We start from the raw sequence: 27,735 nt of genomic DNA on the forward strand, positions 1-27,735 counted from the left end.
CGTGTGTGCGTCACACGGTTCAACAACACATGCGCAATGTATCCTCGTGCACGTAGTGAGTGTCCTTTTTGCGCGAAATAAGAGGTGTGTGTGGACATACAGACAGTAAAAGTGGAGTGCTGCAGGTTACGTCACGAATAGAAATGGCAAGTGGGAGTCTGGGAGAGATAAGGAAGGCTGCCCAGAGTTGGAGGATGCGCCAGCGTCGTATAAGGGGCCGTTCACATGTAGCGTCTTTTGCGCGCTCAAGTTCGTTATTTCAAATGTGGACGCGCGGTATGCGCGCTAATAATGGAAGCGACGAGCTTGTTTTTTCCAGGCGCGTCTGCGCCGCATCGAGATAAAAACATCTCAACTATTCAGAATTCCGCAAGCGCACCGCAGGTCATGTGACATGAACCAACCAATCACTTGTTTAAAAGACAGCTTAAAGAGTTCCTCTCTTTTTCTTTTAAAATATACTATTTTGTAAGAGCTACACTGAAGTTGGCTCTTTGATAAATGCAAGTTAATTCTTCAGTTCAGTCTTTATGTGCAAAAAGGCACATAAATTCCTGTAGAGATAGCAATACACATTCTCCTGTTATTGCCAAATAAATGAAAAGCATGTCATCAAAGTCTTCTCTCTTGCTGTATCAAAATCTCTCCTAGCTTTCCTCAGAGATGGTCCCAATAATGTGCTTAAAGTCAAGTCAAATTCAGTTTATGCATGATTACATGATATAACTTTTTTAATACTGTATCCTAAATTGTGGATTATTAAGCTGTATATCATATGCTGAAGTACATTTCTGGAATGTTAAAGATTAAAAGAAAAAAATAACAAGAACCGTACAGAACCGAAAACCGTGATACAAACCGAACCGTGGGTTTTGTGAACCGTGCCACCCCTAGTTCCCAGGTACATTTTTTTTTTATCATGAAATCAGGTTGTTCAAGGCCCAGAAAAGTAGTAAGGATGTTGATGTAGTCTGTGTGTTCGTGCGGAAGGAAAACAAAAATAACAGCTTTATACAACAATTTCTTCTCTTCTGTGTCAGTTTTTGACGTGGATTCACAAGTGTACACAATGTATTTTTGTTTTCTTTGCACACAAAATGTATTTTTGTATCTTCATAACATTACAATTGAACCACTGATGTCACGTGGACTATTTTATCAATGTTCTTACTACCTTTCTGGGCCTTGAACGTGTCAGTTGCGTTGCTGTCTAAGCAAGGTCAGAAAGCTACAATTTGAATATACAATCTCTGAAGTGTTGTGTTGTCATTTGACCTGTAACGTCAGCTATGCTGCAGTTGCCAATGATGACTCCTCCTTCGTAGCCTCATGGGATACTAAAGTGATACCAGGGAATTTTTCACCTACCTTTTTTTTGCGTCCTGTAAAGAAGTAGGCATATTCAGATATTCACCTTTTGGCATTGTTTCCCTGTTTTATTAGCCTTTTCAAATTTGTTCACTACATTTGTGACATTTTTATGCATTTGCGTTTTACACGCATTTTAAAATCTAGACAAGCACATAAACACACACACAGTGACCTCTTTCTTCAGGGCTGCTTTACAACATAACAGATCTTGTTTTATACAAAAGCTGAATGAATGCGAAGTGATCATGTTTGAAAGGAGAGCAGGTCAAATGAGCAGGAGAGCTTAAGAATCTCGCTCACATGCTCTCGCTGACCCCGCTATCACTGAGACGGCTTTGTTTAGCGCTGGTATGGAACCTCTTCCTCTGGTTATAACTGTACCATGAGCTTAATGCAGGAGCGCTGCCTGCCACAATGATGAATGATAGCTTATCTCCGTGACCGCAGTTGACCTCTGGGACGTATTCAGCTGGAGGTGTGCTTGTGTGAGTGTGCGGGTTAGGTTTTGTCGACACTGTTGAGGCCGGCGAATGACCCATTAAAGAAAATGACTCAATAAATATACTAAATACAGGTTTACAGGATAGACAATCTCATTAGCTCAGTATAAAACCAATGGGTTAAAGTGATAAAGTGCTCACTGTGACTGAAAGGTGAAGGTATTTGTATTTATCATAACTATAATGTGGTGAATTGACATTGTTGTGTACGTTTTTGTAAGTTAGGGCTGTCAATTGCATTTTGTCCGTGTCGAGTAACCGTGGCACATTACACCAATGAGAATCCATGAAATGCATTATTAGACCTTTTTTCAAGGCTTCATGATATATAAACCTATTAAAAATCATAATTCATAAAAAAAACTATTTGTGAGTTTGGGTTAACATTTATGTGGGAATACAACGTGCACCATTTCATTAGATTTGTAAGGTAAATCATTTATAAACCTACTCAAACACAGGAGAGTACATTAATATCTTTCTCAAAACTTGTTTATCGTGATTAAAAAAAAAACTCATTCTGAGTTTAAACATTTTGATGCTCACATTTTCAAGAAATTACAGTGGCTGTAGCATTTCTATTGTATGCAATACATTATGCATTTTGACAGATTTGTTCAATAAAACCATATAATTACTAGGGATGCACCGATCTGAATCGGCCGATCATGCTTGCGCGTTTTGTCAGTAAAGCCGGTTCTGTAATCAGCGGTAAATGCCATCAGGTGCGTGATTTCACGTTGAGCCGTATATACTTCACACAGCCGTTGTTCACTGACGAGCTGCGCAAATCAATGTTCATTATCAGTGTGAAAGTGCGCAGTTCGTCAGTGAACAACGGCTGTGTGTAGTATATACGGCTCAACGTGAAATCACGCACCTGATGGCATTTACCGCTGATTACAGAACCGGCTTTACTGACAAAACGCGCAAGTGATCGGCCGATACGGATCGGTGCATCCCTAATAATTACTTGCTTTTGTACAACAGCGTTTTAGTGGCGCATTAAAAAAAGTTCTAAGATTACGAGATTAAAGGTGTAATATTTCAAGAATAAAGTCGAAATATTACGAGAATAAAGTCTAAATGTTTTGAGAACAAAGTCGAAATATTGCTAGAATAAAGTCGAAATCTTATGAGAATAAAATTGAAATATTACAAGAGTAAAGTTGAAATATTTCGAGAATAAAGTCAATATATTTCAAGAATAATTTTAAAATATTTCAAGAATAATTTTAAAATATTTCAAGAATTAAGGCGAAATATTTGAGAAAAAAGTCGTAATACTACATGAATAAAGTCTAAATATTACGAGAATAAAGTTGAAATATTACAAGAGTAAAGTCAAAATATTTTGAGAATGAAGTCGATATGTTTAGAGAATAAAATCAAAATTACAAGAATAAAGTCGAAATATTATGAGAATAAAGTCTAAATATTACGAGAATAAAGTCAAAATGTTTTGAGAATAAAATCGAAACATTACAAGAATAAAGTCGAAATACTATGAGAGTAAAGTTGAAATGTTTCGAAAATAAAGTCAAAATTACAAAAATAAAGTAGAAGTATTACGAGAATAAAGTTGAAATACTACGAGAATAAAGTCGAAATATTTTAATAATAAATTCAAAATGTTTTGAGAATAAAGCCGAAATACTACGAGAGTAAAGTGGAAATATTTCAAGAATAAAGTCAAAATGTTTCGAGAATAAAGTCGAAATATTACAAGAATAAAGTCGAAATGTTTCGAAAATAAAGTAGAAATTACAAAAATAAAGTAGAAATATTACGAGAATAAAGTTGAAATACTATGAGAATAAAGTCGAAATATTTTGAGAATAAAATCTAAATGTTTTGAGAATAAAGTCAAGATACTACAAGAATAAAGTCGAAATCTTATGAGAATAAAGTCAAAATTCTACAAGAGTAAAGTCGAAATATTTTAAGAATAAAGTCGAAATGTTTCTAGAATAAAGTCAAAATATTACGAGAATAATGTTGAAATACTACGAGAATAAAGTCGAAATCTTACGAGAATAAAGTCGAAATACTACGAGAGTAAAGTGGAAATATTTCAAGAATAAAGTCAAAATGTTTCGAGAATAAAGTTGAAATATTACGAGAATAAATTCAAAATATTTAGAGAATAAAACCATATAATTGCTTGCTTTTGATACATTTTATTTGAACTAATTAATATTGCATCATTGCTATTATATATGTATTTTAAGTAGTTTTAAATTCTATTGTTCGCTTAGGTCTGTTTTTATTACAAATAATTTATTATAATTACCCGATTACTCAGAATAATCTACAGATTACTCAATTAGCAAAATTAGTGACAGCCCTAATGTTTGTGTTTATGTCCCTGTTTGGATGCTAGGTGGATCCTGAGGTACAGGAGACGGTATTATCATTGGTGCGTGAATGAACGTTTTTGATCCAGGCTTGGTGATTAAAGATTAAGACTGCTTTACGACCTCATCTAGCAGGATTTCGGCAAAAAAAAAAAACGTGGGGAATCTGTTTCCTGGGCCGTGATGTGAGGGCTCGAGAGTTGTGTCCTGCGATTTACTGAGTTGATGGTCTCTCTTTTTCTCTCTCCCTCGAAGGACTTCAACATCACCTTGGTCCTTCTCTCAGTCCAGTGCTCGCTGCGATAACATCAGTCTCCACTAAGGGAGGCTTATCACTGAGCCAGGCCTGCCATTGTGTTTATGGCTGTGCTTTGAATCAGCAAGACCCCTCTAATATATATCTGCAGGGCTCGTAAAGGAGCCGGTGTATAGCTTTTATTGACTCCTCTGGAAGACATTGGAGACGTAGATCAAAAGGAATGTGCTCCGAAATGCTTGCGGTTTGGGACGAATATACTTTCATTTAAGAACGAGAGCTTTGCGTGCCGTCTTCCCCTTTGAGTAGTAAATGTGAAAAAAGGACTCTGTCTGTTGATGTTTGTTTTAGAGAATTGCTGCGCTCCGAAACCTAGTGAGGCAGCATGTTAAGGCGAAGCTTGTTTCAAAACGTAGTGCATCCTAAATTAACTCGTTTTAGTTAAAGTTTCATTTGCAGAGTTCAGCGGAGAAAATAATACATAGAAAGAATAATAATAAACTTACATTTTATAGTACTGAAAAGTACCTATAGAAATATTTGTGTAATTTAAAAATTTTTTTTTTTTTTTTTTTACACAATTTGTATGTATTCTTATGCTTATGAGGCCATGTCTCAAATACCACATTTGATGTATACTTGTAGTCTTTATTTATTTCTAATTATATAACAGTTACAAAAATGTTTTTATGTATTTTTAAAATTAATATAATAATGTATTTAATTTATACTTTTGTTTGGTATAGGTTTTTACAAATATTTATTAACCAGTGTTATTTTGTAACATATCGTTTTTTTTATTTATTTTTAAATAGCTTTTGTATTTTATATTTTCAGTTTATATTTTAGATTTTCATCTTAATTTTAGCTTTTTTTTAGTAATTTAGCTGTGTTTTTTGTTTTTGTATTACATTAAAAAGTATTACATCTATTTAATTATTTATTGTTGTTTTTTTCCAGTTAGTAATCTTATTACTTCAGCTTAAATTTATTTTGGTTATTTGCCAAGGCAGCATATCTAATTTTAGTCTAGTTTAGGTTTTTCATCTAGTTTAGTCTAGTTTAGGGTTTTCAGTACTATAAAATGTAATATATTATTTTAAATTTAATTTAAATGAGCTTTTGTATTTTGTATTTTCAGTTGATATTTTATATTTTAATTTTAGCTTATTTTTCTAGTAATTTTGCTTTGTGTTTTTGTCACTTTTTTGTTTTTATAAAAAAAATCCATTATTTAATTTAATTTAATTTAATTTGTTATTATTTATTATTATTATTTTTTGTTAGTAATCTTAGTACTTAGGCTTACATTTATTTCAGTTATTTTAGTTTATTTTTTAGTAATTTTGTTTTTGTCACTTTTTTGTTTTTGTATTTTATTGTATTTATATTTTATTTATTCAATTTCAAACAGATTCTGTTTCAGTTATAATTTTGCTGTGTTGTGTTCTCACTTTTTTGTTTTTATTGTATTTATTTAATTTAATAACTTTTTTTTTTTTATTTTAGTTAGTAACCTTAGTACTTTGGCTTAAATTTACTTCAGTTATTTGCCAAGGCAGCATTTCTAATTTTTGTCTAGTTTAGGTTTTTTATCCAATATTTAGTAACCAGTGTTATTTTGTAATATAAAGTTTTTAATTTATTTAAATTAGCTTTTGTATTTTATATTTTCAGTTTATAATTTAAATTTAAATTTTACCTTATTTTTTTGTAATTTTGCTGTTTTTGTTGTTTTAAAATAAAAAATAAAATAAAAAATATATATATACAGTTTTAGAATTTTCATCCAATATTTATTTACCAATGTTATTTTGTAAATAAATAGTGTTTAAATATATAGTTAATTTATTTTTAATTAGCATTGTATTTCACATTCCAGTTTATAATTTTTTTTTAATTATTTAAATTAATTATTTAATTTTATTTTTTGCTTTTTGTCACTTTTTTGTTGTTGTAAAAAAAAATCAGTAATCTTAGTACTTCTGCTTAAATTTATTTCAGCTGCAAATGCAACATTTCTTGATTTTTCATCTAATAATTATTTTCGAGGAGAGGTAATATTTTTTTTTTGAGAAGAAGTTATTTTTTTGGTTGATGCCTATGTAAACCGTCCCAAATAAGTCAGAAGGTTTAATGATGGTTAGGATGCAGCTCACTATGGTTTGAAAGAGTACTTATGTTTCTGTTTATGGTGTACAGTATAGCTGCTGCTCTCTCTCTTTCTCTCGGTCTGGTAATAAATGCTCCCGCTGCAGGCTCCCAGAGGCAGTCAGACTGGAACAATTATAATCTTCCCAGTGCACCCGAGACCGCGGCCCCTCCCGCGTGTAACACCATTAATTGCATTGTTACGTGTTATTGTACCGAATGGCAGTGCCGTCTTGAGTGCTGTTTACTAATGAAACGCGTAGCGCAGCGAGACAGTTTGTGCCCGTTTAACGTGGCTATTAAACCTAAAGCAGCCATACTGTGATCCCTCGCTCCTTTTGGGATTGAGGAAAAAGAAAGAAAGAAAAACTACAACTGAAGAGTTCCCGTGAGGCACACCTTCATTAGGAGCCTGTTAGAGCGGCCTGAGTGAACAGGAAGAAGTTTCCTTTCCCTCGCTAGCACATACCCTCTTAAAAATGAAGGTTCTTCAGTGCTTCATTGCAGCACCAGCACCTTAGCTTCAGCAAAGAACACTTTTCTTGTCAGGAACCATTTTTTCCTGTATAGTGAGGTTGTTGTGGTACTACAGTTTCGATTTTTTGCTTCTTAATACTACAGTGGAAATTAATATTTACTTCAGTTGAATTCACATTTGTGTCTACAGTGCTTTCAAAGCAGCTTTACAGATTTTTTTCTTGTTTCTAATTGTTTCTGCAATTAAGAGTAATCTGTTATCGGAGGTGACTATGTAAAAGGTGAGGTAACAAAAGTAATATCCATAGACAGAAATGAAAATGAAAGCACTGAGTACATATTGTGAATATGCTTTTTACATTCATTTAAATATTAACATTAAATTCTTAAATACTTAATTAGGCAAATTTTAAGTAATTTATTCACTATTTATGTGACTACTTAAATTTACCTTTAAATTATCATGCATAGTCCTCATTTCATGATTGCTAGATATAATACAATAATGATTCTTAATGATTTTAATGACTGTCTGTACGTACATATTTTTAATTTAATTTTATTTTATTTTTAATTTTATAAAAAAATATATTTTTATTTTCAGGTAACCCACTGTACATGAAGTTTTTATTTTATTTTATTTTATTTTATTCAGGCAACTGACTGTCTGTACATGAATTTTATTTTATTGTTCAGGTAACCCACTATAAAAGAAGTTTTTCTTTTATTATTATTTTTATAGTTTAGTTTAGTTTCATTTAGTTTAATTTAATTTATTCAGGCAACTGACTGTCTGTACATGAATATTTTTATTTTATTTTATTTTTCAGGTAACCTACTATAAATGAAGTTTTTATTTTATTATTATTTTTAAAGTTTAGTTTAGTTTCATTTAGTTTCATTTAGTTTATTCTGGCAACTGACTGTCTGTACATGAATATTTTTTATTTAATTTAATTTAATTTTATATTATTTAATTTAATTTTTTATTATTTTTATTATTTTATTTTTTATTTTATTTATTTTATTATTTTAATTCAGGTAGCTGACTGTCTGTACATGAATAATTTAATTTAATTTTAGTTTAGTTTAGTTTAGTTTAGTTTAGTTTAATTTTAGTTAAGACTTGTTGTTTTTGTTTTTTGTTCAAAATGCATTTAAATGTTGAAAGTTTTGGTCACTGACCTGTCAGTCAGTGCTGTTTTTAAAAATTAGTAAGTTTTTTTATATAAACATTTTGATTTCTGAAGTCTAACTTGCACCAGTACATAGCTTTAAAAAAACAACAACAAATAAATAAAAAGAATTAAGTTTTGTAGGAGCTTAAATCATTCTTCAGTGGCATCAGGCCTTTTTTGTTTCTAACCTTTATTCTTTTTTTGTAGGTCATTCTAAACTTTGTATCCAATTGTGTCCTGCTGATCAGCTGAATTGAGTGGTTTAGGTGAGCAGCGTCTTAATTTTCATTAAGTGCCCTCTCCCCTTGAGGCCTTGCATCCTTGGACTCAGCTGCTAACTGGGTTTCCCTTGTCACCGATACACCAGCAAATTCAATTTCCCGTCTCCCGGGTGTTCTCCACAGGCCCTGAGCCTACGCTCGCAACAACAGGGACTTACTCCATCATACTGCAGCCCCAGGTTGAGCGCGGTGACTAGGATACAGTTACCCATCATCCTCCCGTGTTTCCTGTTGAGATACGCCCGTACATGTGTTGGAGAGTCGCGCGGACATTTTTCTCCGCTCGCGCCTCTGTCGTTGGGATTAGATTAGCCTGTACTCTCATGCCTGGATGCTTTGCTGTATTAGCCGAGCCCCAGCAGGGCAGTGGCATTCATGGGGAGATGGCCGGTTTCTACAATAGAGATAAAGCTGCTGGATTTCAAATCACACTATGCTCACTGACCTTCTGTGAAATGTTAAACCTCAGCCCGGCTCCACCGCCGTGCAATCTCGCCGTCTGGCGAGCGTCACAGAGAAGATAGAAACCTATGGGAGGAGAATTCTGGGGGAATTTGAATGTCAAGGTGTGTGTCTGTGTGTGTCCACATGGTTTAAAAGCTCCATGGTCGCCGGGTCCATTTGATTTGCGGTGTGATAAAAGCGGTGTAGCGGCTCTTATGCATCAGCGCAGCAGCTCTGTCAGGTTCGCTATCGTCGAATGCGGTTCATCTCTGCCGGGTTGGGAGCTGCAGCCATTCTGATTTTATCACCGTATGTCCCCTCCGGCCACACGCAGGCCTGTCCTGGGTGGTGGTTGCTTAATGGTTGAGGATCGTAACTGCTGCCAAAATGGTCCCTGGTTTAATTCAAAGTAGAAGCTGAAATCATAATCCTGCTGTGTTACACACTGGTCATTGCTCTGCATGGGTTTTCCAGTAGCTCATGTTGTTGGTACTGATATATATATATATATATATATATATATATATATATATACACATATTTTATTTTGCATAAAAAACACCATACATTTACATTACTTTAATAATGAATTAATTAAAACATATATATTAATATAGTTATATTAATATTAATCATTATTGTATTATTTTGTAATATAATATTAATTTATATGTTATGAAATAAATGTATATAATATATATTTATATTTATTTATATATATTTATATGTATATTTTTTATATTATACTATTATTATATATATTATACAATATTATTATCACAGTATGTATTTTCCTTTCATTTTCTTATATTTGTAATGTTTCTTATATTTGTATGTCTAAAATACATGAATAAAACACAATCTTTTATAAATTACATTTTTGAATTATGAATAATTAAAAAGTAATATTTATATGTTAAAAACATAATTATTATAATATATATATATATATATGTGTGTGTGTGTGTGTGTGTGTGTGTGTGTGTGTGTGTGTGTGTGTGTGTGTGTATATATTTATATATAAAATATTCTTTAAAAAAAACTAATAATTTGCCATTATTAAAAATAAAATGTTTTAATGTCTAAAATACACAAATAAAACAATCTTTTACACAATAAATTATGAAAAAAACTACGAATATTAAAAAAATGTATTATTGTAATTACTATAATATAAAATTTTATTTATATATATATATATATATATATATAATATATGTATATATATATATATATATAGAATGTATTATACAATATTATCACAAGATATATATATATATATATATATATATATATAGTATTAAATATTATACAATATTATCACAATATATATAATATATTTGATATATGTATTGAAATAATAAATACAAATAATATATTTAAATATATACTTTTTTTAAAATGTACTTTCAATTGTTTTAAAAAATGTTGATATATATTCTTTAAAAATGTTTTAGAAATTTTTGATTGTTACTAACTACTAACTAGCTCTCTCTTTGCCTGGGTATCCAGTATACCTCAGGATCCTGACCCAAGCACAAAGAAAAAGTTCAGCAGAGTTTATAGAGAAGCTGACCTGAGTTCTTAACCCTGCTGTCTGAACACTAGTGCTGAAGGCTGCGTTGTTTCATTGTTGCTGCTGAAGGGGGTTGGTGGATGTGATTGAGATCCATTAAGCATGATTACATTATGGATATAAATCCACAGCTGAACACAGCCTTGTACTCGTATGGAGATCCATTACAGCATTTATTCAAAGCTCTTGTTCAATTTGTACCTTACTTTGCCTCTGATGTATCCAATAAGGAAATCTGGAAATAAAAAAGAACGAAGCCACTGCGGTAATAAGCTGAGATGTGCTGGAAATCGGACCGTTTTAATGGGGTCTCAGATTCCGATGGAAATGAAGAGAAATGGTGGCGATCCTCTGGGGTTCACGGGTGAAAGAATTAACACAGCTTGTCACTCCGTCCCAGCCATCCTCCCGTTACCAGGGTAACGGACGCCCGTGTGCCTCGGAGTAACCGTGGTGACACAGTTGCGGCTGCAGCCTGACTGAACCTCTCCTCGCGGGCAGCAGCGCAGCCAGAGCCCAAACGAGCAGGAATAGGAGTTTCTATCTCCACCGAACAGCGATAATCTACCCTAATGACCTCTGTGGGGAAAATATATGCAGCCTCTGACACTATCAAGTCTTTGTTTCTGCTTTAATGAGCTCTTAGCTACTAGGTAGAACATTCGTGGTAATCTGCTTATTGGCCGCTGTGAGATAAAACACTTTTGGAATATCATATCTTAAATCCAGCTTTGTGTGCTTAAATTAGAACAGGATAATTTAGATACTTCTCAAATGGCAGGGTACTTACTTGTTGACCGTATTTTTGTTCTAGTAAATAACCTAGTTAGGATTTTAAACAGGAAGGCTAAGAAGGGGACATTGAGGGGAAAGAGGGACTAAATTAAGACTAAATGTAGCCATTGTACTGATTTTAATTTGTTTTTCAGTAGCATGACAGTCGCTTAGTTGTTTTCAAAATACTGTAGCTTTTCCAAGAGTCTTTTTCTAAGTAGTAGCAGTGTAGCGCAACCGCAAAACTACATTGCTGTTTTCAATGTCACATTATAATTTGCATGTGGTTTTACTGCCGAGCGAGTTAAGGCAATAATCAAACGCACTCTCATATGTAGCACTGGAAAATCTGATTCATTTGGAGAGTTCATGTAAATCAATTGATGAAAAAAAAAGTTGGCCAATTTATTTATTTAATAGTATTTATTGAAATGTTGCTTTATATATATATATATATATATATATATATATATATATATATATATACATCTTAAAATATAAACTGCAATATTGTAAATATATTTTTATATTTGATATTATAAAATATACCTCTCTTTTTAATGTGTAAAAGCATAACATGCATATAAAATAAATTGTTTTATACAATTTATTATGAAAAAATACACTTTTGTTGTATATAGTGTATAGTGTTGTTGTATATAGTGTTTTTTAAATATGTAAATATATGTTATATGTATTCTTCACAACTTTTATTGTGCAAATTTTAAGTGCTACTAACTTCTCTCTTTCAGAATTTATTTTTGTTAGTAACTTGACTGTAGATAGGGTCCTATAAAAAATCCATTTAATTTTTTTCCCCAACTTCCAATTTTCCCACTTAATTTTTCGTTTTTTTTTCCTTCAGTTTTTAATATTTTTTTTATTTAATTTTTTTATTCAAAGTTTAACAATATATGTAAATATATAAATATTTTACTAAATGGTTTTCTATTAATTTTATTATTTTATTAAATATTAATAATTAACAGCATCTCTAATTATTTGATTTTATTAAAAAAAAAAAAAAAAAAATATATATATATATATATATATATATATATATATATATATATATATATATATAATTTCAGAAAGGCCGTGTTGTGTATTTACATTTTCTGCTAAATAAAATCTGGAAAAAAAAGTTTAATAATATTTTTATTAATAGTAGTAGTATTATCGTTACCTAAAGTAATATTTCTGTTTCTAACTTTTATTTTGATGATTTGCTTTCTGTTTCTGTTTGTATATTATATGAGGATAGGTTTTTTTTCAAAAGCAATGGTAAAATGCTCATTAAGTGACTCTTAGAGCAGTTATAGAGTATATGTTTGTGTTCATGTGTTCATGTGTTCATATATTGAGGTGGCAAAGACAAAGTGTCACGCGTGCTTCAATATGTGTGTAATAAACAAAACCGTGCATTTGCGCCATTCATTCACACAGAGACATGCAGAACATGCTGGATTCAAATTTAATCTGTATTTTTGCAGCCTAATATTCACAGACACTAATCCATATCGCATTTTGATTTAAGTGTACTGAACTGCTTTTGATGTATCCATCCAAAATTTGGCAAATTCTAACATTCTGCTAGCCTGGAAAAAATCCAGACCCTAATCTATTAAGATTAAGGGTCTGGCATCGAGCAATGAAAAGGACCTAACTCGAGGGGCGGCACCAAGGTACATTTGAAACTCTCACTGCATGCAATTGGATAACGCCACGACCAATCACAACAATACACCGTGTGAGCCCCATACGCTTAGCTACCAGCGGAGCTAACTGATAGATTAAACTCTTGCCGTATCCAGTCGGCAAAACAGCAAAAACGTCCTTCTTGCAAAGGAACGATTCGAGTGCGGTTTTCTGTTCCTCTTTTATATGAAAAGCCAAGTCTAACTCGTTCATTGTAGCGGCCAAAGCCGTTTCAAACAATTGGTGTTCATCTGTAGCCATCTTTCAATGTTTACTAGATGATTCCAGTACTGTCTTCATCAGCTTAGCTCGCCTCTGGCCCGCCTACATCAGATACACCGATTTGATTGGTTCCCAGAACTGCTTACGTAATTCAGTAACGTGGATCATTGCTCGATGCCAGAGTGTCTTGCAGAGACAATTCAAATTGTGCTCTCGCGAGACCTCTGGATTTCCAGGGTAACATTCTACATTATGGAGTAAATTCTGTTTTTATGACTGGATTCCACAATTACATCATTTTGGAAATCATAGGCTCCTATGTACTGTGACTTCTTTAAACTTCTTTACCAAGCTATAGTTTCAAAGTAGCATTCATTAATATACCAGATGTGTTCTGATGTGCTCTCACCTCTTTCACAGAGAGTAAAATGAGGCTTTGCTTATGGTGAGATAAGAGAGGAGACAGTGTCTCAAACTATGTATTTTCAAAGTTTACATATTTTCAGCTGGCGCTGTCAAACATCCACCTGAATGTTGTTGAACAAACCTGAACTTGTGTTAAACTCGAAACATTCCTGGTGAAGATCGAAAGGAAAGTTCTGCTCAGACAACTTGAGTGAGTCACTTGAGTGAACCAGCATTTCATAGTTAAATTGTTCACAGACTGTCTGTACACAAGGTTTTTTTGCCTTTGAATAAATACACTTGGGTAGATTAATCAAAAGAGCGGTTATAAATCATTTCTGCAAGTACTAACCCATGATAACCGTGTTAAGCTGTGGAAACTCTTGCTCAATACTTGGCTCTGGGCATAACAATACTGTGAGCGGAGAGCTGCGCCGACCAGCTGTAATTAAAAGCTGCAGTTTCAAATGGGATAAAAAGACTCGCTGCAACTTTTGTAATGTTTCTTCATGCCAAGATTAAAGCCCTTTGATTATTTCTTGTGTAATTAGGGCTGTTTGAACGCTGAGTGCTTGTTTTGTGTCGGCTTTGCGTTGGACATGGTTTTTCGCTTTGAGCCGTATGAAATCTTTACCTGCCACTTCTCTGTTGTGGAGTGATAAGAGAACTGCTTTACAAACAGGCTGAGTGCAGCTATTTACTGCCTCTGCGGCAGAGAGAATGTGACCTTTCACCTCTCCTTCGTTCCTAAAGTATTGACAGCACATGACTTTTTGTTCGAGCCCAGACCAAAAGCCCAAAAGCCTAAAAGCTGTGGTAAAGCCTGGATTTGTTTTCATAGCATTAAACATGTGGATTACCTGCTTCAAGAAAGTGCCAGGAGTCCTCCAGCTAAGTTTGTTTTTCTCATGTAAATGACATTTCATTGAAACGTGTCTCTGCAGTTCAGGAGCTCACGGGCCTGCGTCCAATCAGATGCGTCGGGGGCGTGGCTTTGCCAGTTAGGTTAGTAGGGCATGACATGTGATTCCAATGGAGGAAGGAGGAGTTTCAGCAAGTCACACCCTTTGAGAAAATTCCTACAGGTAAACACTCCAAGCAGATGAGTCAAGGCTTGCCGGGACTTTGACGTAGGCTGTGGAGTGTTTATGCCCTCAAAAGAGAGATATTACGTACTTTGGAGTGCCTCGGAAATATGGGTACCGCAGTGTTAGATTACATATGAATCTAACACTTCTGTCTAGAGGGAAGGAAAGTGTTTGTCACAAGAGCCGAGAGAAGCCCACGCCAAGCTTATGAATGAAATCTCAGAGCAGGTACAAGTTTATTTTTACTTTCTCAAAGGCCCATTTATATGTCAGGTTGATATTAAGTGTGATGTGAGTAAGGAAATAGGAGTCTTGTGGGAAGGATGGCAATTGTTTTGATGTAAAGCTGAAGCTCTTGTCAAAGTCCTTGAATCAGATTTTTTTATTACTGTGTAGTCTTTTTATTCTATTTTTTAATACTTTTACCCTTGAGCAAGAATACTCGAAAGTTTTATAGGAAGCTGCACTTGACATTGTGTGCATCGTCAGGCATGCATGAAAAGAGAAGAAGATTGAGATAGGAGCTTTTGACTTGACTTTAGCATCACTAACAAATTTTGCACCAGTGACAAAATCTAGTTTAGTCTAATTTGTTGAGAATGTGACATATTAGATGTCAAGTTGCACATAAAGTTAACTTTTTCTTGTTTTTGTGGCTGAGTGACTCAGTGAGCGATTTATTACCAGCGTGAATAGACTCATTACTTGTTCTTCACCCACTTTAAATGAGTTTTGCGCTTGTTTTAACGCAGCTCTCCCAATCAAGCGAGCAAAACAATGACAGTTTGGCAGTCGCCCGGCTTGTAATATCAGGACGGTCCGCGTCTGTGTGTTGAATAGAAGATCTCTCTTGGCACTCGTGCATGTGGTTAATAGTCAGATGTTAAGATGGGTGATGAGGGAACAAAGTGCTGTTCTTTGTCATTGTGCTGTCTTTGTTATGTCACTCATACTGGCATGTAAATGAACGTTGCCGATTATAAAATATCGTTATGCATTTTAACACATGGCAGACACGGGCAGACGTTAATTTATTCAACGCCCGGTCGATTGCATATGCAGATGTACTGTATATGACTATATTAGACACAAACTGCATGTATGCATGCATTTAATCACTGATTTATGATGAGGCTGCCAAACAAATGTTGATTTAGACAGGCAGATGGTATTTGGGCTCTGATCAGAGCATCATGCGTAATTATCTGTAGCTTTAACCCACCCTCTGTGATCTGGCTTTCTGCTGTCATCTGGACGCACGACTGGAGCACATTTACAGCTATTTGCCAGAGAAACACAATCCTGCAGAAACAAACCTGTACCTGGACATTGGGTATAATGTGTCATTCATAACAATAGCTCATGTGGGAATCAGTATACATGCTTTTCTTTTCTTTTTGGCCTGATCATTGTTCCATTTTGGTGAACATGGCCTTAAAAAAGTTTGCTTTCCATGTTTTAGTTTGTGTTCAAATGTCACATAGCTGTTGCTGAATAGTGCAAGAGTTTCAAAGTCACCCTCAAAGAAAAGCTCTCACATTTTGAGCTAAATGAGTTTGCAAAATACTACAGTTGAGGTCAAAAGTTTACACCCCCTTTCAGAATCTGCGAAATGTTAATTATTTTACCAAAATTAGAGGGATCATACAAAATGCATGTGATTGTTTATTTAGTACTGACCTGAATAAGATATTTCACATAAAGATGTTTACATATAGTCCACAATAGAAAATAATAGCTGAATTTATAAAAATGACCCAGTTGATTCTTAATACTGTGTTCTTACCTGAATGATCCACAGCTGTGTTTTTTTGTTCAGTGATAGTTGTACATGAGTCCCTTGTTTGTCCTGAACAGTTCAACTGGCTGCTGTTCTTCAAAATAATCCTTCAGGTCCCACAAATTCTTCGGTTTTCCAGGATTTTTGTGTATTTGAACCCTTTCCAACAATGACTGTATGATTTTGAGATCCATCTTTTCACACTGAGGACAACTGAGGGACTCATATGCAACTATTACAGAAGGTTCAATCAAAACCATGCATTGAACAGAATATAATATATATATATATTATTTTTTTTATTTTTTTTAGTACTGCCCTTCAGAGGCTACAGAAGATACATACATGTTTCCCCCAAGACAAAATAAGTTACATTTACCCTGAAGATTTTTTTTTTTTGCTAAATATATACACCATATAACATATTCATTTGAATTTTGGGAGTAGAAATAAAAATTATATAATTGTAACCTTATTATAAAAACTTTATTGAGTGTAATTTAAGCGTTTGAATACAAATCAGTTCATTTCCACCTTCAATATTCTAGTAAGCAACTGACTCTACGTATATATTGCAGCATTAGTTGAGAATTTTTTTTATCCTTGAGAAATTTGGCATGTGCTGAACCTGATATATATCCAAAATAATCAAAGTCAGAATGGAATAGAATTGTGAAATCTGTGTAAAAAACCCAGCCCTACTGTGTATGTTCTTAAAAATGTTAACATGACAGCTGATTTGAAGAAAATTTGTTCTGAAATAATCCAAGCAAAAAGGGAATTCACATCATTGCACTTCCTTATCGTGTGATACTCAGAAGTATTTTGCAAAAACTTTCTTTGAAGTCGAAAATAACGGTCAAGAATGATGTTTCTGGTCTCTCGGGACACAATTGGCAGTTGCCAGCAAATTAGGCCTAAACAGAGCCCTGCGTTGTCATGGCAACAGTGCAATTAAATTACTTTACTGTCAGCTGTAATATAATTTTCCTGTGCAGCGGCTCACGGGACCGGAGCGCCCCATCGGAGGCTGAGTGAGATGAGCGCTCCTCATTGGAAAGATGCAGTACATTGATTTTTCATGAATGATTTTAGTGTCCGCGTTGCATTTCAATGTGCGGATGGCTGGTTTGAACAAGAGGCGATTTCGTTCCACTTCAAAATGCTGCTCTCTCTGCAGCGCTGAAGTATAATCTTTAAGTATTTCACTTTTCTGAATGACAATCAGTGTAGAGCAGAGGTCTCGTTGTTTTAGAAAAACACAATCTGCTCTTTGAAGGGGGGAAGCAGAGTTTGATTTTGATGTGATTTCATAGAATTATTTTTGGCAGGATCATGTTTTAATGTTTGATGGTGACTTTCTAGTAATTGCTTTTGCAGATGGGTCGGGTGTTTGACTGAGAGAGAGAGATAGAGAGAGAGAGAGAGAGAGAGAGAGAGAGAGAGAGAGAGAGGCAGGAGAGACAGCGCCACATAAATTGATCTTTGTGACAGATTACAGGGAAGGTCGCAGTCTGTTTTTCTGGTGTCATGTTTCGGAGTATTTGATTCAGTGATTGACATGCCCCTATAATATCTTTCCCCTCTGTCACACCAAGTTCTAAGAGTTAGTCTATTGAAATAGATAGTCAGTCATTTTTAGATTAGCAATACTGAGACTGTCATTTGTGCTGGTTGTGGTGACATCTTAAAATGGTGAAGACTTAGCCCATGAATATTAAGTTACGCATAAATATTTAATCAGATTTTTAGTTCTTTTACTGTTTTGATAAATGCCTATTGTATGCTGATCTCTGTAAGCTTTTTAAGCTAAAATGATAATCATTTGTTACCCTGGACCACAATTTTAAATTGATATTTAACTGAGGAATAAGCTTTCCATTGATGTATAGTATGTATATTTGGCCAAAATACAACTATTTGAAAAATTGTAATCTGAGGGTGCAAAAAAAAATCGAAATCGCCTTTAAAATTGTCCGATAGAAGTTCTTACCAATACATATTATAAATCAAAAATTAAGTTTTGATATATTTACTGTAAGACATTTAAAAAATATCTTCATGGATCATGATCTTTTAGTTAATATCCTGATTTTTGGAATAAAATTTTTTTTGATAATTTTGACCCATACAATGTATTTTTGGTTATTGCTACAAATATAACCATGTTGCTCAAGACTGGTTTTGTGATCCAGGGTCACATTTAGAATCAAAAAAGAGTCAAAAATCACTTTCAACAACCATTTTAGTAGCATAATGAGTTTGTACTGTATACGTTTGTTTTGTAATGTTACTAAAATAGATAGTATGTGTGTTTATGTGTGTATGTATAAACAGTAAAAATATGAAAATAATGATCGATATGAGTATTTTATTTCACTGTAACTCACTGAAAACAAGTAAACAGTCAGCGACTAAAAAAGAATAAGAAACTAATTACAAGCAATAGGACAAAGAACTACAGTAGAACAAATGAAAAAGAAATGCTACATACAGTACATTGTATTCTTCATTGTGTAAATTAAATCTCTTCTCATTAAAGTTACAAAAGTGATTTAGTTACAGTAAGAGCAGTGAGAGATTTTCTCCTCTTTGTTGTTTGATTAACATGAAAGACGGCGGGAATATTAGACTGCTGTCACTTTAAGAGCTACCCAGATCCAATATACTTTTACATATGTGTTTCCTTTCTCAGCTGTTTGCTCTACTTACGGCCTAAATTACTGTGTTTACGAGGATACTTGCAATGACGGGCAGTTTGACACATACAAGTGTGTGTATTTAACCGTTCAAGGCCTATAAAGTGACAAAATAACTGGGTTCAATACTCCAGCACTCTTTGAACACCGTCGTCACATGTGCAATGAGTTCTGTTTTGCTACTGATTGCGTTTCAACAACTTAAAATCACTTGTTGTTAAACTGCAGTGCTTAAAAACTTATGCAAATGATACATAAGTGTCTATCGCTTGACAAAATTTATCCGTTTAATTGTGTCTGCCAGTATATCGCCCACCCGTAAGTCATTATATCAGATTTGTCACATTATATATGTACTGATATCTGTATTTTTATCTGTGTATGGCAACTATCAAAAGAGCAATTGTAAGAACATAAAACAGACAGAGCAGATCATTTGTAGATGACCTTGAGTGTTATATTCCATTTACTTATATTCATACTTATATTTTATGTTATATTTCATTCCATTTACTAATAATATATATAAAAAAACGTTGTTCTCCTCTCTTTCTTTATCTTCCCTTTCTAGCCTCTACTCATCTAACAATGCCTAATATATGGTATTTTTGAGCACTTCCTATGTTGATCTGCCTTCTTAGGATGAATCACTTGTTGTATTCCCAATTTGTAAGTCGCTTTGGATAAAAGTGTCTGCTAAATGAATAAATGTAAATGTAAATGTACTTGAAATATTTCTCACTATAGCAAGGCGTCTTGACTTGCTCGATGGCTGTTCCATCATCTCCGCGAGCAGACTTGCGTGCCACGCATTCTTGCTGTTGACAAAGTAGGACGGTTCTCATAGTCTCATTCTTTTGTGCTCTCAGAGAATGTTTTGTCCCTTGGATGGAAAAAAAGGCTTCCTGCAGTGATCTGAACATCAAGTCATCTTAGTCATCCTTCAAGGCCTTCAGTCTGCAAACTTCTACAATGGTGGATTCGGATTAAAAAATATTTCAAAATATGTGTGAAGCCTGTGTTGTAGTCACAGACACTCTCAAATGTGACCCTGAACCTCAAAACCAGTCATAAGGGTCAATTTTTTGAAATTGAGATTTATACATCAACTAAAAAAATGAATAAATAAGCTTTCCATTGATGTATGTTAGGATAGAACAATATTTGGCCGGAACTATTTGAAAATCTGGAATCTGAGGATGCAAAAAAATCCAAATATGGAGAAAATTGCCTTTAAAGTTGTCAAAAGTTCTTAGGAATCGATATTACTATTCAAAAATTAAGTTTTGATATATTTACGGTAGAAAATTTACAAAATATCTTTACAGAACATGATCTGTAATATCCTAATGATTTTTGGCATAAAAGAAAAATCGATAATTTTGACCCACACAATGTATTTTTGGCTATTGACTGGTTTTGTGGTCTAGGGTCACAAATGTGTTTTATTTCCACCTTTGACCTTCTGTGATTGTAATCAAGTTCTCTTTGGTGTCTTCCATAGGAGCCTTGGTCTAAATGGGTCCGGTTATGCCTCCCAGTAAGAAGCCGGAAAGTTCCGGGGTCAGCGTCGCGAGCGGCCTGAGTCAGTTCTATCAGGCGAGCTCCATCACGCGCGCCCTGCAGGAGGCCGAGGAGATGGACCTGGCTCTTCCCACCATCAAATTGGAGAAGGGCAGCATGGAGGACGAGGAACTTACCAACCTCAACTGGCTCCATGAGAGCAAGAACCTGCTTAACAGCTTTGGGGACCCCGTGCTGAGAAGCGTCAGCCCCGTTCAGGACTTGGACGATGACACCCCGCCCTCCCCGGCCCACTCGGACCTCCCTTACGACGCCAAGCAGAACCCGAACTGCAAACCCCCTTATTCGTTCAGCTGCCTCATCTTCATGGCCATAGAAGATGCCCCCTCCAAGAGACTGCCAGTTAAAGACATATACAACTGGATCCTGGAACACTTCCCTTACTTTGCCAACGCCCCAACGGGGTGGAAGAACTCAGTCAGGCACAATCTGTCCCTCAATAAGTGTTTTAAGAAAGTGGACAAGGACAGGAGTCAGGTAAGGATGCCAAAACCGCTCTGCATCAATATTTAACTGCAGAGTGGGAAATGCTGACCTTAATTTACTCTAGTTTTCCTTTCATTTCGCCACTTTTTATTTGACTTCTCTTTTCTTAGTAGTACCAAACATTTGCTTAAAAATTGCCAGTAGCCTGAAAACAGCTCAGCTGTTTTTGGTTAGAAACAGTCTAATGGCAAAACGTTTGTAGTTTGTTGTCACATTATATTGCATAAAGGGATAGTTAACCCAAAAATCAAAATTCTGTCATTAATCACTCACCCTCTTGTTGTTCTAAACCTGTAAGACCTTCGTTCATCTTCGAAACACAAATTAAGAAATTTTTGATGAAATCCAATAGCTTTATGCATAGACAGCAACACAACTGACAGGTTGAACGAGCATCGAATACTGACAGGGAAGAGAAGAAATTGTTGAATAAAGTCTTAATCTTTGCTTTGTAAAATTATGGTTGAATCACTGATGTCACATGGACTATTTTAACAATGTCCTTACTACTTTTTTGGGCCTTGAACATGTCAGCTGCGTTGCTGTCTATGAAGGGTCAGAAAGCTTTTGGATTTCATAAAAAAATATATTTTTTAGTTTTTTTTGTGTTCCAAAGATGAACGAAGGTCTTATGGGTTTGGAACGACAGGAGGGTGAGTAATTAATGACAGAATTTTCATTCATTTTATTTTTAAATAATTTTGTAACAGATTACTGCATGGTTCAATTAGTTAACATTGTTTAATGCATTACATATCATGAACAACATTTTATAGCATTATATATCAGTGTTAGTTCATGCATTAATGCATAATGCATTACCTAATGTAAATAATATGTGACCCTGGAACACAAAACCAGTCATAACTGTAAATTTTTTTAAATTGAGATTTATACATCATCTGAAAGCTAAATGAATAAGCTTTCCATTGATACAACTATTTGAAAACCAGAAATCTGAGGGTGTAAAAAATCTGAATATTGATCAAATCACCTTTAAAGCTGTCCAAATGAATCTCTTAGCAATGCACATTACAAATCGAAAATTAAGTTTTGATATATTTACGGTAGGAAATTTACAAAATCTTCATGGAACATAATCTTTACTTAATATCCTAATGATTTTTGGCATAAAAGAAAAATCGATAATTCTGGCTAGTGCTGCAAATAAACCCATGCTACTTAAGACTGGTTTTGTGGTCTAGGGTCACATACATGAGAAATAATTAGAAAAGTTTTGCCTGTTTAAAATGCATTTCACTGCATTTTCAAAAGAGTCTTTAAATAAGTAGTTTGTACTTTGGAAAGCCACATTGCAGGAGTGTGCTGAATGTGTCAATATTTAGAAGTGTGACTTGTTATCTCGGGTTTAATAGCAGTAAATGTTGATTGAATTGATTCCTGTGAGAGAAGATTTTATAATTGTTTGATAAAGGGATGGAGCTTATGAATTGGGACTCATTAGATGCTCATTGAGTATTGATTGATTCTAGTCAAAGGCTGTGTGTGTGTATCATATTGAGAGTGTACTCTGTGTGTGTGTGTGTGTGTGTGTGTGTGTGTGTGTGTGTGTTTATGGTGTGCATGTGTCTGCAAGTTAGTCAGAACAGTAAAGCCATTCCATGTGACTCTTACAGTTCACTGCCATCTGGTCCCTGGCTGTGGAGCAAAGAATTTTTTCTGTATATGTGTCTCCATAGAAACAGCTTTGCAGTTGACATGGAAAGTAAGCTGTTGCTGTAGCAACAGAGAAACTGATGTGTTTGTGTGTGTGTGTGTGTGTGTGTGTGTGTGTGTGTGTGTGTGTGTGTGTGTGTGTGTGTGTGTGTGTGTGTGTGAGAGAGAAAGTGCTCTGGCTGGGAATGGCTAATCTACTGATGGTAGTATAGTGTCGCCCGATTAACCCCTTCACTCCTGGCCCAATAATAAGAACATTCCCATCACTTTCTCAGCAGGGAGTCCATAAAGAATTTTTGTCTCCTATTCCAAGATCATTTTTGGTTGACCTGGTCAGAATATTTAACTTTTGAGTGACTCAATCCACATGTTCTTTGTTTAGGATTTCAGTTAAAATTTCATTCCAAATCTTCCCTCAAAGGACTGGGGCTGTTTTTCATCTGCTGTGATGCTCAACTTGACTCCAGATATTATTTTAGCACTCGTTTTTAGTGCACTCATCTAATTTTATTTAACAGCTTTGCCATCCAAAATGTATTTGTGCCTTGCTGAGATTCACTGTGTCGAGTTAGTTTTTCTTTATTCAAATGAACGGTGTAAGTTTGAGCTCTGGGCTTTTTGGAATTAAAGGCTTCTTGTCTTATTTTCTTTATTGCAGAAAGAACCTTGTAACATCTCAGGGAAGTTTAAACATCTTTATTATACACTTAGGAAATGGATAAAAACAAAACAATGTGAAGAGTTTTTTTTTTTTTTTTTTGCTGTGCAAAATGTGTTGCTATGATGCTACAGTGTTATGCATGGTTATTAGGGTTCTGCTAGGCTGATCTACTGTAAGTGGTTTTTGGATGGTGTTGCTTGTGCAAAATTTGCAAACATGATGCTAGGGGTGGTTGCAAGAGAGTTGCTGATTTGTCTTGCATGTGCAAAACTTGCAGCCATGATGCTAGGGTGTTGTGCATGGTTAATAGGTTGTTGCTAGGTGGTTTCTAGGGCGATCTAAGTGGTTGGTGAATGGTACAAAACTTGCTGCCATTAGGGTGTTGTGAATTGTTACAAGGGAGTTGTTAGGTGGTTGCAACTAGGTCTGTCACAATTCCTCTATTCAATTGAAGTACTCAATAAAAAAAATAAATAAATAAAATAAACTCAATTACAATTTGCCTGTGTCGAGTAACTAGCAAAATACCAGATGGACGAGAATCCATGAAAGACATTTTTAGGTCATAATTAGTCCATAATGTAGGGTGACCAGATTTTAGTTTTTTAAAAGGGACCATATCAAAGCTCAAATTATGTCATTTCCATACCTAAACATAATATTTTACAGTCCCCGTTGTGCAGATTGATCATAAACCCAGCTAAAAAGCTTTTTACCACAGTGGCCATCCTTCACAAAACTGATATCTACCACAGTTTTATCAGAATGCAGAATGTTTCAGTACAAGCATTCCAGTCAAATGGAATTTAAACCTTTAACCAATGGAAAAAAATTAACCTGCCGCAACAGTTTAAAATCAGCCCAATTCCGTAGAAAAAATTTATTGATTGATTAATTTATTGACACATATTGATAGCGACTCCCTGATGTGAAATTTATATTGAATATTAGAATGTTTGCAGGAGCAGGATTAAGAAAACATAATGCTGTTGTGAATTTACAAACGCTATGATTCAGGTATGATGCCGGTTTAATAAATGTGCTTTAAGTATTTACATGTGTGTAGGTTACACATGTTTGTGTCAGAGAAACTCCGTTCACAGTAAATGCTGCTCTGCACAAACTGTTATTATTTACATGTGTGGAGCATCTCAAACTCCTTCTTTGCATATGCTGTGAGTTTGGGTTTATTTTAAATTTCATCTGGAAACACAACATGCACCATTACAAAAACAAATCAGCCACAATTATCTGACTACTCGATTAATCGTCATAATATTTGATTACAATAATAATCATTAGTGACAGCCCCATGGCGTTGATCTAGGAAATTGTTGCCGTAGAAGTTGTTACCATGATGCTATGGTGTTGTATGTGGTTGCTAGGGTGAGAGTTGCTTACGGTGCCAGGTCAAATGCATCTAGACTCTTCATTTGATGTGAGTGCAAAGAATTTTTATGTTCTTTTATTCTGTGCCAGGTCATTACTCAAATCACTTGGAAAATGCCAAAGTTAAATACTTCAGCTTAAGGGTTTGTTTAAGTCTTAGTATGATAAATAGTAACAGTGATAACAACCTTAGCAAACACTACTTATATTACATGACAACAGTAATGTTAGTAGAGCTTCTACCACTTAGTGTTGTCTCTCAAGTTCTCCAGAGTTGTTTATCTTATACTTTTCTATTAGGAAAAGTTTCTGTTAGAAAACAATCCTGTGCAAGGCTTTAATACAGATACGCAAACAATAAATGGGAAGTAGAAAGCAAAGCCGGATCCGAGACATTTTGGGTGATTTAGGTCCAAAAAGAGGACATGTCTGGGGAAAAGAGGACGTATGGTCACCCTACATAATGCTATTGTGAATTCACAAATGCTATGATTCAATTAAATTAATATATGCTATGCAGGTTTAATAAATACGCTTTAAGTATTTACATGCGTTTAGGTTACATACGTTTGTGTCAGAGCAACTCTGTTCACAGTAAATGCTGCTCCACACAAACTGTTATTATTTACAAGTGTGGAGCATCTCAAACTCCATCTCTGCATATGCTGTGAGTTTGGGTTAACTACAAATATCCGACTACTCGATTAATCATCAGAATAATCAACCGATTATTTGATTACCAAAATAATTGCTAGTGACAGCCCTAGTTGCAGTGGTGATCTAGGAAATTGTTGTTGTAGAAGTTGTTGCCATGATGCTAAGGTGTTGTGTGTGGTTGCTAGGGTAAGAGTTGCTTATGGTTCCAGGTCAGAAGCGTCTAGACTCTTTATTTGATGCGAGTGCATAAAATGTTTATGTTCTTTTATTCTGTGCCAGGTCACTTGGAAAATGCCAAAGTTTAATACTTCGGCTTAAGGGTTTGTTCAAGTCTTAGTATGATAAATAGTAGGAGTGATAACAACCTTAGCAAACACTACTAATATTACAACGTGTTAGCAGAGCTTCTACCACTCTCTGAAGTTTTCCAGAGTTGTTTATTTCATACTTTTCTGTTAGGAAAAGTTTCTGTTAGGTCACAAAGTCATGATTAGCCGTATGCCTGTTCATTTGGTGTTTGATTTAATTTTCTCTAGCCTCATTGGCCTACTTAATGAATGAGATGACTATTTTAAGTCTGTTTTAATTTCAGATTCATTGTGGATTTGCTATGCAATCATGCATCACTCTACATAATGAGACAGTAAGGGGCAAATTAAACCAGCAAAATAAGAGTCTGAATAAACAAACATTTGATAGATGCGCAATCCCCAGGGGTTTACAGAGGAATAATTAATTTCGGCCAAGAGGAGAATCAAATTAAGAGATCCAGACCTCAAGAAAATGTTGTTTTTGCTTTTTACCGATTGGGAACGACTTGCACCCGCTGCTAGCGTCATTTGCACATGCTGTCTGCACTGTTTTAGCACCAGATTCACAAAGGAATTATGCAAATCAGGTAACTGTGCAAATACGGCAACAAAATTAGTGTTGCATGGGGCAGTTGCACCTTGTTCACGTAAATGGGCCTAGACAATGGCTTAAAGACAGCGAAAGGTGCAGTTTTCACACAGGGGTCTTAAAATTACTGCTTTACCACTTATTTGCATAGAAACACTGTGTATTTGTTTAGTTAATATATATGATTAAATAAAATAATATTATTAAAATAATATTAATCCTTAATAATTATTGAAAATAATATTTTTATAAATAAAATAAAAAATTATAAATATTTTTTTCTGTAGTTCAGCTGGTATAGAGGTTTTGCACTTGCGTTATGATGGTTTGCCATTTTGAGATACTCGGATGTAAACAACAACATGGGTTGCATGGTTAATATACTACTGAATATGTTGTTCTGCTAAATTATGCTGTCTAAACCACAGAAAAAAAAACATTTGGAAGCTGTTAAATCATATAGAGAAGGACTTAGTGAGCAGGAAAGGGCATAATATTTTGACAAGCTGAAGTTAATAGGTGGTAAAGATACTTACAAGCAGTATTAATGAATATATTAGCCTAAATTTTAACCTACCTGACTGGAAATGATAAAAACAAACATGGATGCTGTTAAGATTCTTGCCCTGGAAATCCTGGTTCAGACAAATGCCTTCTTTCCTCAGACAGTTTTTTGCACTCTTCTCCTTGATTTGTTATAACTTTTGGGAGTCTGTAGCATTCCAAATGTTTTTCCCGGTTTGACCAATTAGTACAGCCCAAAACATGACAATAGCTGACCATTTTCAGCAGGAATAATCAGCAAAATATGCTAAGTTTTCTTCAGTTCAATGTCATTGTTTACATTCAGTGCTGCCAATATGGCCAACTGATGATATGTCATAAAAACACTATAGCATGGCACTAGCAACATGAAGGTCATAGGTTCAATTCCCAGGGAATGAAAATACTGATAAATATATACTTCAACTTAACTGCAAGTAACTTTTTATAAAAGCTGTTTTTCGATAAATATTTGCATTCATATTTAATGCATTTGGCAACTCGCAGTGCATTCAAGCTAAATTTGTATCAGTTTATGCATTCCCTGTTAATAGGTAGTAAAGATACGTACAAGCAGTATT

At 34.5% G+C, this 27,735-nt stretch overlaps 1 protein-coding gene across 2 annotated transcripts in view; it reads left to right on the plus strand.

Annotated features, from left to right (window-relative positions):
* The window catches only part of foxn3 (forkhead box N3), a 122,213-nt gene that overhangs the window by 16,266 nt on the left and 78,212 nt on the right, over window positions 1-27,735 (plus strand). For both annotated transcript variants that reach the window (XM_073826920.1, XM_073826921.1), the window contains exon 2: window positions 20,762-21,318. In XM_073826920.1, coding sequence (XP_073683021.1) covers window positions 20,776-21,318 — 543 coding nt within the window. In that variant the 5' untranslated portion in view covers window positions 20,762-20,775. The remainder of the gene's footprint in view (window positions 1-20,761; window positions 21,319-27,735) is intronic.

The sequence above is a fragment of the Garra rufa genome, chromosome 21 (genome assembly GCF_049309525.1).
Source record: "Garra rufa chromosome 21, GarRuf1.0, whole genome shotgun sequence".
NCBI classification, from domain to species: Eukaryota; Metazoa; Chordata; class Actinopteri; order Cypriniformes; family Cyprinidae; genus Garra; species Garra rufa.